At 44.3% G+C, this 17,593-nt stretch overlaps 2 protein-coding genes across 4 annotated transcripts in view; both read left to right on the forward strand.

Annotated features, from left to right (window-relative positions):
* Rspry1 (ring finger and SPRY domain containing 1) overlaps positions 1–3,960 on the forward strand; it is a 48,402-nt gene extending 44,442 nt beyond the window's left edge. For both annotated transcript variants that reach the window (XM_069992356.1, XM_069992357.1), the window contains exon 15: positions 2,600–3,960. In XM_069992356.1, coding sequence (XP_069848457.1) covers positions 2,600–2,696 — 97 coding nt within the window. In that variant the 3' untranslated portion in view covers positions 2,697–3,960. The remainder of the gene's footprint in view (positions 1–2,599) is intronic.
* Positions 3,961–8,148: 4,188 nt separating this feature from the next.
* Positions 8,149–17,440, forward strand: Arl2bp (ARF like GTPase 2 binding protein). Of its 2 annotated transcripts, none has more exons than XM_069992365.1 (6): positions 8,149–8,495; positions 9,963–10,024; positions 13,083–13,189; positions 14,960–15,045; positions 15,193–15,289; positions 16,139–17,440. In XM_069992365.1, the coding sequence occupies exons 1-6, from the start codon at positions 8,458–8,460 to the stop codon at positions 16,238–16,240; spliced, it is 492 nt and encodes a 163-aa protein (XP_069848466.1). In that variant the 5' UTR covers positions 8,149–8,457; the 3' UTR covers positions 16,241–17,440. The 2 variants fall into 2 exon arrangements, with proteins under 2 accessions (XP_069848466.1, XP_069848467.1); XM_069992366.1 differs by lacking the exon at positions 8,149–8,495 and adding an exon at positions 8,650–8,762.
* The last annotated feature ends 153 nt before the right edge of the window (positions 17,441–17,593 follow it).

Here is a 17,593-nt window from a genome sequence, read left to right on the forward strand (position 1 = left end):
ATGATCCCCATGAATGAGCCAGCCTGAGTCCTGACTCAGCTTCTGTATACTTGTCTTCTGAGATGGGTTGCTATCTGGCTGTTTCATTTCACCCATAGTTATACCAGTTTCTCTTCAAAGCCCAGAATTTCCAAATGATTGCCTTTGCAGGCAGGTATTAGTTATTGGGGCCTTACAGAGTTTAAAGGTTGGATTTTTACTTTTTTTTTTTTTGTCTTTGTACCTTTTTTTTTTTTTTGGATTTTTACTTTTTTAAGATAGGGTCTTATAGCCCAGGCTAGCTTTGAATACCTCAGCCTCTTGAATGCTGATATTGATGCTCTTTTCTACTTTTATTTCTGTAAGAGTGTTAAGATCCTAAACAACAGGATCCTGGTATTCATCTGAGAGCCCTCTGGTCCTTCCCTATGATTTGGCATACAATAAGGGCTTGTTCAAAAGTGCTACTGTATAAAGTGAAAACAGGACCACTTATCTTAAATGTGATCATAGTTTCTATAATAGGCATATTCAAAACAGGAATGCAACAGGAAATTAAGAGAATTTAGTCTAACTTGAGTTAGCAACAATCTTTAAAGGTTGACAATAAAGAAAGGAAATCTGAATTACTAGAACTGGACTACTAGAATAAACTGAAAATTTAAGCATCCCTAGTACTACAGAAGAGATTGCCTTTGCATTCCCTTCCAAAGCACCTAGCCCAGATGGTTTCACAGGTGAATTCTTCATAATTTTCAGGGAAGAGGTCAAATTCCAACTAAACTTCAATAGACCACAGATAAAATATAGAAACCCACAATATTATTTTTACAAAGACTGCATGTTAATCATACCAAAAACTGATAAAGAAAACACACACAGAGAGAGAGAGAGAGAGAGAGAGAGAGAGAGAGAGAGAGAGAGAAAACTGCCAGGCACCAGTGGCTCAAGCCTGTAATCCTAACTACTCAGGAGGCTGATATCTGAGAGCTGAGGATCATAGTTTGAACCCAGCCCAGGCAGGAAAATCTGTGAGATTCTTCAATTAATGACAGAAAAAGTCAGAAATGGAGCTATGGCTCAAGTGGTAGAGAGCACTACCCTTAAGCAAAATTTTCTTAGGGATAACACAGAGTTCAAGCCCCTGGGCCAGCTTGTGATTATAAATATAAAAATATAAAAAATGTAAATGAAATATTCACAGCTAGGCTGGGGATGTAGCTCAGTAGTACAGCCTAGTCCTAGCATGAATTAGAATCTGAGATTTGGTCCTCTTCATCACCACCAAATAGAAAAAGCAAAGCAAATGGATGCAAAAATGGCAAAATGTAAATCTACTAATATAATTTACTCAAATATAGCTGTTGAGAGGGTGTTATTACTTTAACCAAGAAAATTCACTGTCCATTCTATTTTTGCCAGGGGAGGGTACCATGGCTTGAACTCTGGGGCCTTAAGCTCTCACTGGGCTTTCTTGTTTATAGCTAAGGCTCTACCACTTGAGCTACATCTCTAGTCTGTCTTTCTGCTGGTTAATTGACAGACTTTTTTGCCCAGGCTGGCTTTGAACTGAGATTCTCCAGGTCTTAGCCTCTGGAGTAGCAAGATCAACAGGTGTTAGCTGCCAGTGCCCAGCTCAATATCAATTCTTTTTAATTATTAATACCAAGTAGTCATACAAGGAGGTTACAATACTGTAAGTCAGGTTATAAGTACAATGAGTCTTGATCAGTGTCACCCCTTCTATTGTTTTCCCTCACTTTCCTCCTCCTATCCCTGCCCTCAAGTTATAGAGTTCAATTTTTACATAATGTACATAGAATACAATGATGCATATGCTCACCCTTCCTCCATTTTTGTGTCCTCTTTTTCCCCCTCCCAAAGAAGACATGTTTCTACTTCCTGGTCAATACCCATTCCCTCCCACCCCCCCAACCCGGCTGTGGGACTTGGGCACTGTCCCTGAGCTTTGAGACACAGCACCACTTCCAGTTTTCTGGTGGTTAATTGGAGATGAGAGTCTCATGGACTTTCCTGCCTGGGCTAGCTTCAAACTATGATCCTTAGCTCTCAGCCTTCTGAGTAGCTAGGATTACAGATATGAGCCACCAGTGCCTGGCCAATACCCATTCTTGACATATGGAATATTATAACACAAATATGGATAGAAGGAAATCCCAGTTTAAAATATACTTGAAAAGGTCAGCACAGCAATTAACATTTGAGAAGATCAGCACAGCAATTAATCTTCCCATCTGCAAGAAAGAATCCAAGCAAGACTCTGTAGGGCTTGAACTCAGAGCTGGGTGCTGTCCTTAGCTTTCTTACTCAAGGCTAGCACTCTACTATATTGGCCACACTTCTACTTCCAGCAGTCGTTTTAATAGTCTCAACAAACTTCCCTGCCTGGGCTGGCTTCAGACTTCAGTCCTCATATCTCAGCCTCCTGAGTAGTTAGGGTTACAGGTATGAACCACTAGCACCTGGCTTCATTTTATTTTTTAAGCCATCTATGAATATTACCCTTTCACCTAACTTATTAACAGTTTAGATTTAGTTGGCAGGTAGAGTCTGACCTTTTGAAGCATTAACTTGACTTCTTTTATGTCTTTCTCCCCAGCGACCTGTGCATGGATTGTGCCTTGCAACTGGAGACCTGCCCATTGTGTCGTAAAGAAATAGTGTCTAGAGTCAGACAGATTTCTCATATTTCATGACACATGTGAAGAGGCGTCATGGACTCATTTCTACTCAATTCCAGCCAATGTCAAAAAGAAAAAGAAAAAAATCCATCTCGAATCAGTTGTACGCACATTGAAACTTATAGCCATGGCCAGATTTTATGCTAAAAATGGTAGTTTCTCAAAGACAAAATTCTCTTAGAATCTAATCCAACTTGCCAGCCCTGAATTCCTTTTAAGGCCAAGGAAAGCTGAACGCCAGCAGCCAGGCCTGTGGTACTTCCATGAAAATCAATAAGTGACAATGCCCTCTGAGTGCGGAAACCACCAGAACTCTCCATGTTGGGTTCATTTGATTGTTTAACAGGGGATGCTTTGTGTCACAATCTGAAGTTTTTATTTGGGGGAGGAGTCCTTTTGGAGAAGTGAGTGACAGTGTTTCTGGGGTCAACATCACCTGTCAGGTGTACAGGTCATTTGGCACGGATGTTGCATGGCAGACCTGAATCTGTAAAAGTAAAATCCCACAGGTCATCACCAAGCAACATGGAGAACCTGAAGGAAGGTGCAGACTGTAGAAAAAAAAACCCAAATTTTTTTATACTTCAGTGATTCCAAAGAACATTCTAGTTTTTTTTAACTGCAGAAAATTGGTGGTGTTTTCACATTCATGGTGTTTCTATCCAATCTCCGTACCCATGTTTTATGAAGAAAAAAAATGTTTTACCAATGCAGGAGGAATTCTTAAATCAACTGTAATGTTAGACTGGAGAAAATTTGGTATTTAGGATATTTTTAAGGTACCATTCAAATCAGGTTTTTTTGTTGTTGTTTGGTTTTTTTGTTTAAAAAAATTTTTAATCAGTATTGTTTTGGGAAGTAATACACTTTGAAACTCTTGAACCAGTAGTCTCAAAAACTCTAAAGGACAGTCTGAGAACACTTATTTCTGTTGTTTTAAATAAATACATGTTTTTGAATAGTAAATTCAATCATGGATTGTTGACTGTCTTCATCAAAAGTGTTTATCCCTCTCAGGGTCTCTGGTGAAGACCTTCAAGAGTTCGATTTTTTTTTTCTCCCAGAAAATTGGAAGGTAGAACTGTAAATTCATAGAGCTTACTTTATAATGGTGTACCTCAGCAGCTGCCTTTCAATTTACGCCAAGTCCTTACTGAGTTTATACTTGAACAGTAAATATGTCTTCTGAGTTTTACAGCGTCTTAAACTCAATGCACATTTTTTCCTCCTTTCCCACCCTTTCTTGTTTGTAGTTCATTAAATCTGTCCATTACAGAGATTTCCTTCCTGGCTGTACTTGTTGGGGTGCTGGATTTTTTTCCATGTCTCTAGTCTTCCATAAATCCAAAAAAAAAATATATATATATATATATATATATATAAATATACATCTATAGAGATATATGTTCTCTTTAGCTTGTGGTGAATACAGTAATTTGCATTGAAGAATAAAACATCTGTTGCCTTTTTTAACTAAGGTTTCATAGCTTTCATTGCTGCCTTCTGCTGAAGTCCCTACTCTTCAGAGTAGGAGAGACTCATGTAAGAATAGTAAAGAGCACAAGGGTAGAGCACTTCCCCAGCATACTTAAGGCCCTAGGTTCTCCACCACCACCGTGTACACACACACACTGAAGAAGTTTAACTTTCTTTATTGACCAGGTCCCCACTGAGCTCCTAATCTACCCTGGGCCCTGCCTGTTGTACGGTACTTGTGTTTGTGGAGTTTGTGGGGAAGGGGGAGTGTGGTTTTTTGTTGTTGTTGGTTTTTTGTTTTTGTTTTTGCTGTGATAATTTGTTAGTGCCCTGAAGAAAAATAATATAGTTATTTTTTTTTGTTGGTTTGGTTTGGTTTTGGTCCTGAGGCTTGAAGTCGGAGCCTGGGTGCTGTCCCTGAGCTCTTTTGTGCTCGAGGTTAGCTCTCTACCACTTTAAGCCACAGCTCTACTTCCAGGTTTTGAGTGGTTAATGATAACAGTCTCACAGGGACCTTTCTGCCTAGTCTGACTTTGAACTGCAGTCCTCACCTCTGAGCCTCCTGAGTAGCTACGATTAAAGGTGTGCGCCACCGGCGCCCAACTGACAATATAGTTCTAAGGAAGAAGGCTGACCTATTTGTATGTTTAGCTGGATGTAGGAGGTTGTCAGGAGGAGGAAAAAGGCTACAGCCAGGCAGAGGGGCTGAGGACCGGGTAACTAGATAAGCACTGCATTATAAGCTCAGGTCCTCACTAAAGAGCTCAAGGCTGGGATATGGTTGAAGGTCCTGTCTCTGTTGAGAAACAAGAAAAAATAGTATGTGCTAGTGTTGGAAGCTTGTGAAGGGTTTTCTATTTTGTCCTAAATTCAGTAGGAAAAAAAAAAGGACTGAGTGTGGAAGTAATCTGATAATTTCAGATGGCTCTAGCTTGTATTTGGAGATTGGGATGGAAGAATGGGTTGGGGTTACAGAAGCACAAAATAGAAGAGGTGGCAGTAAGGAAGCGGAAATAGTCCAGCTGAAGGCTGTATGAAAACTCTTGAGAGAAAAGAGATGAAATTAACTGTTAATCTGTGAGGAATCAAAGGAACACAGGAACCTATCAGTATTCCATACGTTTATGTCAGGCCTTTGGCCCTAAAATGGACCACAGAAGCAAAAGGCTAAAATATTAAAATTGATTTAACCACTCATGAAGGAATCAAAAGTGTAACCTTTGAACTACAAAGGAAAGACGTTTGTTTACTGCACAGAGGAGAAGGGAAGGATTGGCAAACTAGGACAAGATCCTGTGCTGAAGGAAACCATTGAAGAGAAATTAAACAGGAATCTTTTATTCTTGTTATATTGCTACAGGCTGGAAGGGGCAGATTAAGTAATAACACTTCCCAAGTAACTCAGAGAAAATTAAGGTTTCAGGAGGGGAAAAAATGAAGTGCTGGGGTGTTGTTGTTGTTGTTGTTGTTAGTAAATAAAGCAGGAGAAAATTGTGTCATTTGCAGAGTGCCAGGAAACAGTGATTCAGTCTTAGAAGCAGAAACTTTGGCCTGTGTTTCAGCCATCTGCATGGTGTATCCATGAAAACATCACTTACAACTATTCTTAATGCTAATCCACAAAGGCTTTTAAATTTTATTAATGGAAAAGCATCATTTAGATATATTCAATTTGAACTTTATTGGGGGGGAGCCAGTATTCTGTTTCCAGCAGAAAAACCTCATGTTCTAAGAGTATGTTCAATAACAGGCATTGAGAGCAACATAGTATGATTAATGATCCTTTGCAGTAGAACTTACCCAGTGCCCACCAGGCCTTCATCTGTTAAATAGAGGTAATATTATTTTAACCAGGGTTGTAGTTTTGGCCCTTTCCTCAAAACACTTCTAAAGGAAACTATAAATGTTTAATATAGTATCTAGTAAATGCCTAAGTAAGCAGGTACCTGTTATCTTTATCCTTTCTTCCTAGAGCCAAACATGGCAAAATAGATTAAAAGATTGCTGCAAATTTCCTTGGTATTCTTCCCAGCAAATGAGGTTTAAAGCCTGGTGTGATTGTTCACACATGTAATTCCAGAGAGTCACCAATTTGAGGTCCCCCTGGGTGTCAGCAAGACCTTCAAGAAAATGAGGTTTAAGGCTGGGCACCAGTGGCTTACACTTGTAAGTCCTAACTGCTCGGGGAAGAAGGGGAGGATCTTCATTTGAGGCAGGCCTAAGCAAAAAAAAAGTTCTTAAGCCTCCATCTCAACAGAAATAGCTGAGTATGATGGCATGTGCCTGTCATCCCAGGTATGTTGGGGAAGCATAAGCAGGATCAGAGCAAAAAGAAAACAGTGAAGAAAGAAGAAGAAATGAGGTTCATAGCATTTGGAGTGTACTTCAGTGGTAGAGTTTTACCTAGCAAACATGAATCTCTGCATCAATCCCTAATATCCCCTTCTCCCCCCCCCCCTTTTTTTTTAAGGTTTACGACCTTTAAATCTGGGTAGATTCTGTGTATTCTTTTTTTTTTTTTTTTTTTTTTTTTTTTGGCTGTTGTGGGGCTTGAACTCTGGGCCTGGGTACTGTCCCTCAGCTCTTCAGCTCAAGGAGAGCGCTCTACAACTTGAGCTACAGCAACACTTCCGGTTTTCTGGTGGTTTATTGGAGATAGGAGTCTCACGGTCTTTCCTGCCCAGGCTGGCTTTGAACCGCAATCCTCAGATCTCAGCCTCCTGAGTAGCTAGGATTACAGGCATGAGCCACCGGCGCCCGGCTGATTCTATGTATTCTTTATGCTTTATTAACAACATATGAATGACTCTGTCCATTTCCAATTCCAGGCCCTTAAGTGACTGACAGTCCCTGAAATGCTTGCTTTTTGCCCAGTCACCATGATGTAAGAAAACCCAAATATCCCCAGAAAGACCTCTATACAGAGGAACGCGGGTTAAATATACACATCCACAGCTGATCTCTTAGCAACAGCCAACACTAATTTGCTGGCCAGGTGAGTGAGCTCCTCTGAAGGAGTTTCTGGCTTCATGATGAGCCCTGCACAAGCTGTAATAGTGAGAACATAATTGTTTTAGACCAGTAGGTTGTGTGGTTTGTAACAGCAATCAAAACAGATGAAGTTATTCGTTGTTTCATTCATTCTCCACTCTGACCTCATGACTTAGTAGGTAAGTTCTTTTCGAGACCAGAAAGTACCTAATGGAGGAATACTGGTAATTCAGCAAACCGTGTGTGTGCATAAGAGAGAGAGTGTGCTGGGAAGGTGGCTCAGTGGTAGAGTGCTTGCCTTGCATGCATGAGGCCCTCGGTTCCATTCCTCAGCACCACATAAGCAGAAAACGCTGGAAGTGGAGCTGTGGCTCAAGTGTAGAGCACTAGCCTTGAGCTGAAGAGCTGAGGGACAGCGCCCAAGCCCAGAGTTCAGGCCCCACGACCAACCAAAAAAAGGTATGAAACTTCTGGAACAGTTCAGTTTCTGATTGGCTCAAAGTAGTGCTCTCAATTTCTGACTTGTATAATTAGATCCATAATTAGCCTAATAATCTATACTGCAAAGATTATCATGCAACTTGCAAGAGTTCCAACACATGCAGTAGAGCCTTTTTTCCATCTTTCCCTAAGGGGTAGTAACAGATCAAAGTCTGACTCAAACGATTTAACAATTTACGGCGTTCTTTAAAAGGCTCTTTGAAAAACACACCCAACTCCCAAGTGAGGAAACTGAGGATCTTGGCTTCGATTTCTTCGTCCATAATACACAGACCAGGTGAAGTTCGGCGACTACACAGCCGTGAAACTCTCCAGGCTTCACTGAAAATGATTGACAAGGACCAGCATCACTCCACGACGTTCTCTTTCCCGGACTTCCTCTCCCCGATTTGCCCCGCCCCTGGCGGCGGCAAAAGGCGTCTGTGATTGGCTGTTGAGAGCCCAGAAGGCGGTAGCCATGGTAACGGGAGGCGGGGCACGCGTGCGGCGGTTGGTAACGGACAGTCAGACCAGCTGGGCGACTGTGGCTGCGCGCCGCGCGAGTAGAGCGGTGTGGCCGCGCGTGGGAGCCCCGCCGGCGCTGGGCTGCAGCCCGGGACCCGAGGCTCGGCCCTGCTTGTGATCCCTGACCCAGCTGCGCCGTGAGCGGGCCCGCGGCTGGGCAGTGAGGCCTCCTTGGGCCCGCCCCGCCCTCCATGAGAGTAGGGGCTCCGCGGAGCTTAACGGAGGCCCGGGCGGGGCGGCGGGCGGAGTAGAGGCGGCGGCGGCGGGCCCGCTCACCCTTGCGGGTGGATGCTGCGCCGCGGCGATGGACGCCCTGGAGGAAGAGAGCATCGCGCTGTCCTTGTGAGTGACCGTGGCTGGAGGATGCGCCGCGGGCCTGGGCCTGTCCTCCGAGGGCGTGGGGCCTTGTCACCCCTCCATCACAATCCCAGGCCGGCCCGGCGCCCTTGAGCGGCGAGGCGTGGCCCGCAGTCCGGGAACCCATCCCCTCCCCCCAACACGCTGCCCTCCCCACCCCCTCCCCCCGCACCTGTCCCCCAACGACCTCCGACCCGAGCACTCTCCCATCCAGTTTCCCCGCGCCAGGTGCGGTGCGATCGCTAAAATGCGGTGAGTAGACCCCCAGGGGATAAGAGATCTGCCGCCTGGAGATGGCCAAGCCATCCTCCGCTCCCATTCAGGGGTCGGTGATGTTAAGTTTTATGAAAGAGGCGGCAGGTCACGGGTGTTTTCCTTCTGTTTGAAATTTTAGATCAGAAATAAACATGTGCCCTAGGCTCACGCCTGCGATCTAGCTACTAAGGATCGTGGTTCGAAGCCAGCCCTGGCAAGGAAAGGAAAGTCCTGGAGACTCTTACCTCCAATTAAGCACTAAAAGAGCCCGAAGTGGAGGCGTGTTTAAGTGGTAGAGTGCCAGCTTTGGGCACTAAAAGCTCAGGGACCGCAAGCACCCCAGGCCCTGGGCCTGAACAACAAAAAATTAATAATGCTTAATTTTTTCATTCTTTGACCATGCTGGGGATAGAACTCAGGGCCCCTGCCACTTGAGACACGCCTTCAGCCCTTTTCATTTTATTTTTCAGATAGGGTCTTGCATTTTTCCACCAGATGGCCTCCAACCATAATCCCAACCAAGTAACTGGGATTATGGTTTGAGCCACAGGACCTGGACTTCATTTGAAGGGACAGGGAGGGAGGTACTGGGGGTTGAACCACTTGAGCCACATACCCCTTCTCTTTATTTTTTGATAGGGTCTTTTTTACCTTGGCATAGATCTAGATTCTCCAACAAAAAACTTCACCAGGGCATGGGATGATGGACAAGCACCACACACAACTTTTTGTTGTTGGGTTTTTTTTTGTGTGTGTGTGTGTATCCACCATGGGCCTGTGTACTGTCTCTGAGCTCTTCAGCTCAAGGTGAGCGCACTACCACTTGAGCCACAGCACCACTTCTCTTTTTCTGGTGGTTTATTGAAGAGTTTCATAGACTTACCTGCCTGGGCTGGCTTTGAACTGCGATTCTCAGATCTCAGCCTCCTGAGTAGCTAGTATTACAGCTGTGAGCCACCCGAGTCCGGCGCACACCACATTTTTTAGCTTTTCCCTATCTCCAATTTCTACCTCACCCCAACCTTCCTGAATAGCTAAGATTACAGGTATGAGCCACCAAACCAGGCAGGGTCCTCCTAATTTTTGAAGATGAATGACAAGATACTGATTTTGCTATCCTTTTCACTCCTGCCAGGAATAACTTTCTTTTTTAAAATAATTATTTGAACCAACATCTAATCCTGGCTTATTTTTCAGCTCTTCTGCCTCTGATGCAGAATTCGATGCTGTGGTCGGATGTCTAGAGGACATTATCATGGGTAAAGTATTCTGCAGCCTGGCCTGTGTTCTCTGGTTCTTAGACCCTTGCTTTTATGGACATGGAACTTAATTTTAAAAGTTAGTTTTCAACAGAACTCAAAAATCAAAAGACTTTCACTCATCTTGTATCATTACTAAATGACCCCAAGCTGTTGACCACATATATGGTATACATGCACATCTGAGGGAAACTAGGAGGAGGACACAGAATCAGAGGGAAACGGGCGAAAACATACAACAGAGGGGCCCATCAGCTGCACTGGACACTGATGAAAATGAACTAAGCAACCCAAGGGCAGCAATGGGAGGGAGGGAATGAGAGGGATAGAGGGAACAGCTAACACTAAGCAAAAGGAAAGAAATGTATATACCACCCAATGTGGAAGAAATAGCTGTATTGCCAAAGCTCATAGAATTCACAAACTTTATAGACCATGATAATGAAAATTTGCCTTATGAAGGTTAGAATGTGTTTGACTTTAAATAAGTACCACTATCTCACAATACTGTGAAATTTATGTAATCACTTAATCACAATAAAAATTACTTATTTAAAAGTTTTCTAACAATAGAGAACTTCAAGTTCCATGTATATTTTAATAAGGTACAACTCCATATCTAAGAGCTACACTGGGATGTGTCTTAGAAACAACACAATACTCAAAACGGGAGCATATTCAGGTGACAGCCCATAGAAGTACTCTGTGCTCTTGCTGAGGCTTCTAGGAGTTTTGGTCTGCTTTATTGCCCACACAGAGTACTGTGGTTTTTAGATAGTTTTGAGTGTCAGCTTTTTTATTTTTCCCCCCTTTTTTTTTGTGCCTGTCTTGAGGCTTGAACTCGGGGCCCGGGCACTGTCCCTGAGCTTTGAGCTCAAGATTTGCATTCTACCACCTGAGCCACAGCTCCACCTCTAGCTTTTTTGATAGTTATTTGGAAATCAGTGTCTCATGGACTTTTCTACTGGGCTGGCTTTGAACCTAGATCTTCATGTATCAACCTCCTGAGTAGTTGGGATAACAGGTGTGAGTGAGTCATCAGCATCTAGCTTGAGTTTTGGCCTTTTTTTTTTTTTGGTGCCAGTCCTGGGGCTTGAACTTGGGGCCTGGGCACTGTCCTAGTCTCCTTGTCTCTTTGGCTGGCTTAAGATTAGTGCTTTACCACCTGAGCCACAGCTCCACCTCCAGTTGTGAGGGGAGGGCAGAGATTAATTGGAAATAAGAGTCTCAGGGACTTTATTGCCAGGGCTGGCTTCAAACCTCAGTCCTCAGATCTCAGCCTCTGAGTAAAGCTAGGATTACAGTGAACCACCAGTGCCAGGTAAATTCTAGCATTTTTATGCCATAAAACAACATAAAACCCACACATGTCCATGAAGAATATAAGGAATCAGAATTCAGCTGGTTCTGTTTTCCTGAGCTTAAAAGTTTCCATTTGAAGCCAGGCACCAGTGGCTTACGCCTGTAATCCTAGCTACTCAGGAGGCTGAGATCCGAGGATCATGGTTCAAAGCCAGCTCGGGCAGCAAAGTCCTATCTCCTATCTCCAATAAATCACCAGAAAGCCAGAAGTGGCGCTGTGGCTCAAGTGGTAAAGCACTTGCCTTGTGCTGAAAAGCTGAGGGACAGCAGCACCCAAGCCCAGCATTCAAGTCACACCAACCAAAAAAAAAAAAAAAACAAACAAATCCCATTTGTAGATTCCTTTAGTACCTTAATAAATCCTGCTAAGTATCAAATAAGCAGTAATAGGCCCCAGAACTTAAAGCAAACATGGGGAAGGAAAAAACTTAAACTTGAGAGAACTTTTTGTCCATAGTCTTTTATGTTCTCTGAGAATTAGGAAAAAAAGTGATTTGCAGTTACTGGCTATCTAGGTTAATCCAGTGTAGTGTGGAAGTTGCTAAGTTTGTGACCCTTCAGGTCCTGTAAAGGTCAGTGTTCTGAAGTCTCAAGTATGAATGGTTTATCCCTCAGCTCTCTCAAATACTGCCCCTTACCAGGCACCCTGTCTGCTGTGAGGGAATGAGCCTCTGTAAGCTCAGGGTATTTAACCTAGAGGCAGGTTGTGGGAGCTGCCCTTGAAGCATTCTTCTTATTTGGAAATAAGATCCTATTCAGTAGCAGGAATATTACTGCTTACGTAAATATCCACATTTCATCTAGCAATCCCATATGATAAAATCAGCATGTTTCAGATGAGGAATTTGGAGTTGATAGAAATAAGTGGTATGAAGCCAGGTGTGGTAGCTCACACCTGTTAATCCTAGCTACTCAGGAGGCTGAGATCTAAGGATCACAGTTCAAAGCCAGCCTGGGCCTAAAAGTCCTTATTAGACTCTTATCAAGCCAGCCTGGGCCTAAAAGTCCCTATGAGACTCTTATCTCCAATTAACCACCAGAAAACCAGAAGTCAAGCTAAGGCTTTACTAAGACACTAGTCTTGAGCCAAAGAGCTCAGGGATAGTACACAGGCCTTGAGTTCAAGCTCCATGACAGGCAATAAATAAATAAATAAATAAGTGAGTAGTCTGAGGCCGCACAACTAGTACATGGCTGAGGAGCTGAGGGAACTGAGGATGTCCAGCCTCTTGTCGGCTGCACTTTTCATTCCTGTTATTTCCGTGTTGCTGCTAAAATTCATCTGAAGTCCCCCAGTTGGGGAACTGACCTTCTGTGTGCACAATAAAATTTTGTGCGGGGAGAGGGGAAGGAGAAGGTTGGGGGGACGTAGTCGTTCCCTTGCTGACAGGCCAGGTAAGAAAGTTCCAGGCCATCCGTATGGATGTTTACAACTGCTTAAACAGCAGTGTGAACATTTTGAAGCCCCTGAAACTGTACACTGAGTACTGGGTAAATGGCAAAATATCTTACCAGTTTTTAAGAAGACTGATTGTTCTATGTGAACACTGGTGTCCCATTTAACCTCTCTTGAATCCTAGCCTTTCCTCTCTAGAGGCAGGCTGCTGACAAGCAGTATTTCCCCCTCCCCCCACCCCATAAATCTGAATGGCTTTAGTCTCCACTAAAAACAATACATTTCCCCTTTGTGGCTCAGATGATGAGTTCCAGTTGTTACAGAGAAACTTCATGGACAAGTATTACCAGGAGTTTGAAGACACCGAAGAGAATAAACTTACCTACACGCCCATTTTTAACGAATATGTAAGTAGAGATTTGTGCTTCTCTTAATAGATTAGGGTTTCATGGGCTGGGAAGGTGGCTCAGTGGTAGAGCGCTTGCCTTGCATGCCTGAGGCCCTGGGTTCGACTCCTCAGCACCACATAAGCAAAAAGAAAAAAGCCGGAAGTGGCGCTGTGGCTCAAGTGGTAGAGCACTAGCCTTGAGCTGAAGAGCTGAGGGACAGCGCCCAGGCCCAGAGTTCAGACCCCATGATCAGATCCAAAAATAAATTAAAAAATAAATAAAATAGGGTTTCTTTAAAGTTGGATTTAGGGGATGGGAAGGTGGCTTAATGGTAGAATGCTTGCCTCACATGCACGAAGCCCTGGGTTCAATTCTTCAGTACCACACACACAGAAAAAGCCAGAAGTGGTGCTGTGGCTCAAGTGGTAGAGCACTAGCCTTAAGCAAAAGAAGCTTAGGGACAGTGCCCAGGCCCTGAGGTCAAGCCCCAGTGCTGGCCAAAAAGAAAAAGAAAAAGAAAAAAAGTTGGATTTAGAATCAGGTGTTGAAATTTGCTCATCTTTTGAAATTCTGCCAGGGATTATGGTTAGAATCTGCTTTGGTTCATTTTCCTCCAGCTCTTTTCAAAAGTCAGGCAGTATTTGAGCTGTTTTCAAAAGGCCGCTTTTCAACAGGCTTTCAGGCAATATTTGAGCCTACGAACTTCTCACTTAGGAGAAGTTTGGCTTTACTATGTCCCACCTTCAGTTTCAGCAAACTTATTATTTTTCAGTATTGGGACTCAAACTTTAAGCCATAGGCATGGTAGGTAAGTATTCTTCCATTGAGTCACATTCGCAGCCTTTGGGTTTTTGAGACAGCAAGAGTGTATGTAGCACAGGCTGGCATGGAACTTAACATCCTCCTGTCTCACACTCCAGAAATCTGGGATTATAGGTGTGCACCACCATGCCCAATTTAATAAATATTGTTCAAACACTGTATTCTTTTTTTTGTGGGGGGGGGGGGGGATGGTCCGGTCATGGGGCCTGAACTCTGGGCCTGGGCAGTGTCCCTCAGCTCTTCAGCTCAAGGCTAGCGCTCTACCACTTGAGCCACAGCACCACTTCTGGCTTTTTTTTTTTTGCTTATGTGGTGCTGAGGAATCGAACCCAGGGCCTCATGCATGCAAGGTAAGCATTCTACAACTGAGCCACCTTCCCAGCCCCAAACACTGTATTCTTTATCAGCTAGTCAAGTACTATGTAAAAGTGAGAACAAGTAGAGAGAGTCACTAAGTGTGAGAAACCAAGAATAGAATACAGGACCTTCGCCTCACCCGTGGGTTTTACATCGAACCCTGAAATCTCTTGTGGCCTTCTGGAATTATTTCATCTATCTAAGACTAGGTTTGAGCCTCCAGGATTTTATTTTCTGAACATGAAACCATGGAGAAAAACAGGTTGGCAGGACCTGTGAACTGTGTTCTTCCTGTGCTTCATATGTTTTCTGTGTGCACAGACCTCATAGGTGGGGTTATTTGGGGAGAATAACCCCACTTCCTATGAGAGCCTACTGGGGACCCTCTCCACCTGCCTTAGAGCGATCATCCTGTTAGGCACAGTTACCCACAAATGCCCCTCTCTGTACCATGCAGGCCCAGGACAGCTGGGTTTTGTCTCCCTTCGTAACCCTGGCACTCAGCATAGGCTTTCAGGAGATGCTCGCCAAGGATGGGGGCAGGTTTTCTGAAAGGAAGTCTTGTTTCCCTAAAGCGGGGTCTAACCAAGATCCTTTCCACTGTTGTAGATTTCTCTGGTAGAAAAATATATTGAAGAACAGCTGCTGGAGCGGATCCCTGGATTCAACATGGCCACTTTCACAACAACATTACAGTGAGTTTGTTCACTCCATTCCATTTCTGTCCTAACTTCCCTCCTTCCTTCCTTCCTGCAACTTCCCATGAGAGCATTTGGGGGCGAGGTCCTGGGCGGGAGGCCCTCCCCACTCCACGGGCATCATCATGGCCCTTTCTTTTGCAGGCACCATAAAGATGAAGTAGCTGGTGACATATTTGACATGCTGCTCACATTTACTGATTTTCTGGCATTTAAAGAAATGTTTTTGGACTACAGAGCAGTAAGTTCTGACTACCTTTACCTGCTATCCCGAACCTCTTAGAGAATTCCAAGCAGAGGTATTAAATACAACCTCCCCTGCTTCCCATCATGTTTCCCATTACAACTGGGCAATAACAGCTACACAACTAGTGACACGTCAGTCAAGGGGGCTGCCCCAAAAGCCAGACCTTTTCATATGCTGGAGAGATAGGCCCAGGTACCACCCAGGGATGGTGGTGGAGGGAGTCTCTAAATAGTCACAAGAGCTCAAAGTAAAGAACAGATAGAATGTCCTCACCTTTTTTGCAACCCAGGTTTTAGTTTTCACTATTTTTTGGCAAGCCTGGAGATTGAACCCAGGGTCTCATGCATACTAAGCAAGGGCCCTACCACTATGCCCTGGTCCGCCTGACACAGTCCTCCTACCCTGCCTCTCAAGATGCCACGAGTGTGCTCCACCAGGCCAGCTTGTAATGCAGGCTCTTTGCAGGAAGTGTTTTCCAGAGAAGAGAGGTTGTTTTGTTTTGTTTTTTGTTTTTTTGGGTTTTGTTTTGTTTTTTTGGTGCTGCTCCTGAGGCTTGAACTCACGGGTTGGCCACTGTCTCTGAATCAATTCTCAGATCTTAGCCTCCTGAGTAGTCAGGATTACAGGCATGAGAGACCAGCACCTGGCTGAAAAGGATCACTTTTAAGAGCACCTAAGGCCAACCACCCTGCTTTGTGTACTCCCCTGTGGGTCCACACAGCCACTCTGCCACTATAAACTCCTTCCCCCTTTCCCAGGCTAAAAGCAGGGGCCTGAAACTGAAAGCCCTTTTTATGTTCCTTGCCTCTTGAACATTTTTGGGTTTTTTTTCTCCTCCTGTAGGAAAAAGAAGGACGAGGACTAGACTTGAGCAGTGGCTTGGTGGTGACGTCCCTATGCAAATCATCTTCTACACCAGCCTCCCAGAACAATGTACGTCACTAGGGCCCACCTCCAGGCAATGGGTGGGACCATCTCGGATGATGTCAAGAGCCTGGTAGGCTTAGAGACTTCAGTTCTGCCCACAGACATGGTCTCTGAAAGACTGCTGCTGTGTTGCCATTTATGTTAAGTATTGATGGGTCACAGACAACATGACCTGACCCTTCTGGACCATTTCTCCTAGAACACCTTCTTGTATTCAGCCACCCTCGTGCTTCTTTCCTTCCCCATGTAGACACCTCTCCCAGGTGCTTCTGAGCCAGACCCCTCTCCAGGGCACATGGAGTGTCAACAGCGTGAAATAACCCGCCATCATGAGCCCTTTGTCCCAGCAGACTTTGCACAAGTCAGTGTGTGCACAGCTCTGTCACATGGGTCAGTTTCAGTCCTGCATCCTCAGGGGGTTTTGTCTGGGACTACTCACCTTGCCAGATCCTCGTGCCAGCTGTCCGCCATAAGGTGTGTTGGCTGTCGGAACCAACTGAGAGAGACATCCTCTACCCAAAAACTATCTTACATCTGCAGTGCTTGTACCACTCTGCTGTTTGTTCTCATGTAGTCCCACTTTCTAGAAATCTCTTAGGCATTATTTTTGAAAAAAATATTTTTATAGATGAAAACTCAGGCTAGCCTGGTAGATATATATGGTCATGGAACTGTCATGATCCCCCACTTAAGATCAAAGTATTCTCTGTGTTCTTTTGAGTTAGTTCTGTGAAGGCAAAGATGCTGTCTGCACTGGTGCACCTGTTGTATTGGCTCCAGTGAACATAGGCTAAGTGCTAGAAATAGAGTAGGACCTGCCCTGCTTTTGGAGCATGCTAAGTGTATGTGCAGGTTTGCTTAAAATCCTTTCTGCATAAACCAGTTTGGTGGGCTTTTTTGGGAGGAGGTAGAGAAGCAATTTTTTCTTCTGTCAAAAACCTATCTGAGAAGGTCTAGCTCAGCATAGAGTGGATGGGGGACAGCTTTGCAGGTCACCTGTCTGCCTTGGTTTAGTGCGGCATTTGGTAGACTATAGCTAGCCTGAAAGCAGTTCAATTCCTAATATGTACTTTCGACACTAAAACCCATCCTGGCTTTTCAGTGACTGTTGCAGTTTCAGAGGATGAGCTTTAAGCTATACTATGTGTTTTTCTGTAGTAGTTTGTTGCTACTTTTGTAACCTGAGTAAAATTTCGAGGTGTTTTGCAAGAACCATCATTCTAAACGAGCAGTCCTCTCTTTAAAGTACCCAGCGCCACCTGGTTATTAACAGCTTTATAGATGCTGCCCCCCAGGGCCCTGCCCTCCCTGCGCCTTGCAGAACTGCCCATCACAGTGGACACAGTGGGAGTGCATGGTAAGGTCCACGGG

This window comes from Dipodomys merriami, unplaced genomic scaffold (assembly GCF_024711535.1).
Source record: "Dipodomys merriami isolate MVZ:Mamm:240054 unplaced genomic scaffold, mDipMer1.0.p SCAF_41, whole genome shotgun sequence".
NCBI lineage: Eukaryota > Metazoa > Chordata > Mammalia > Rodentia > Heteromyidae > Dipodomys > Dipodomys merriami.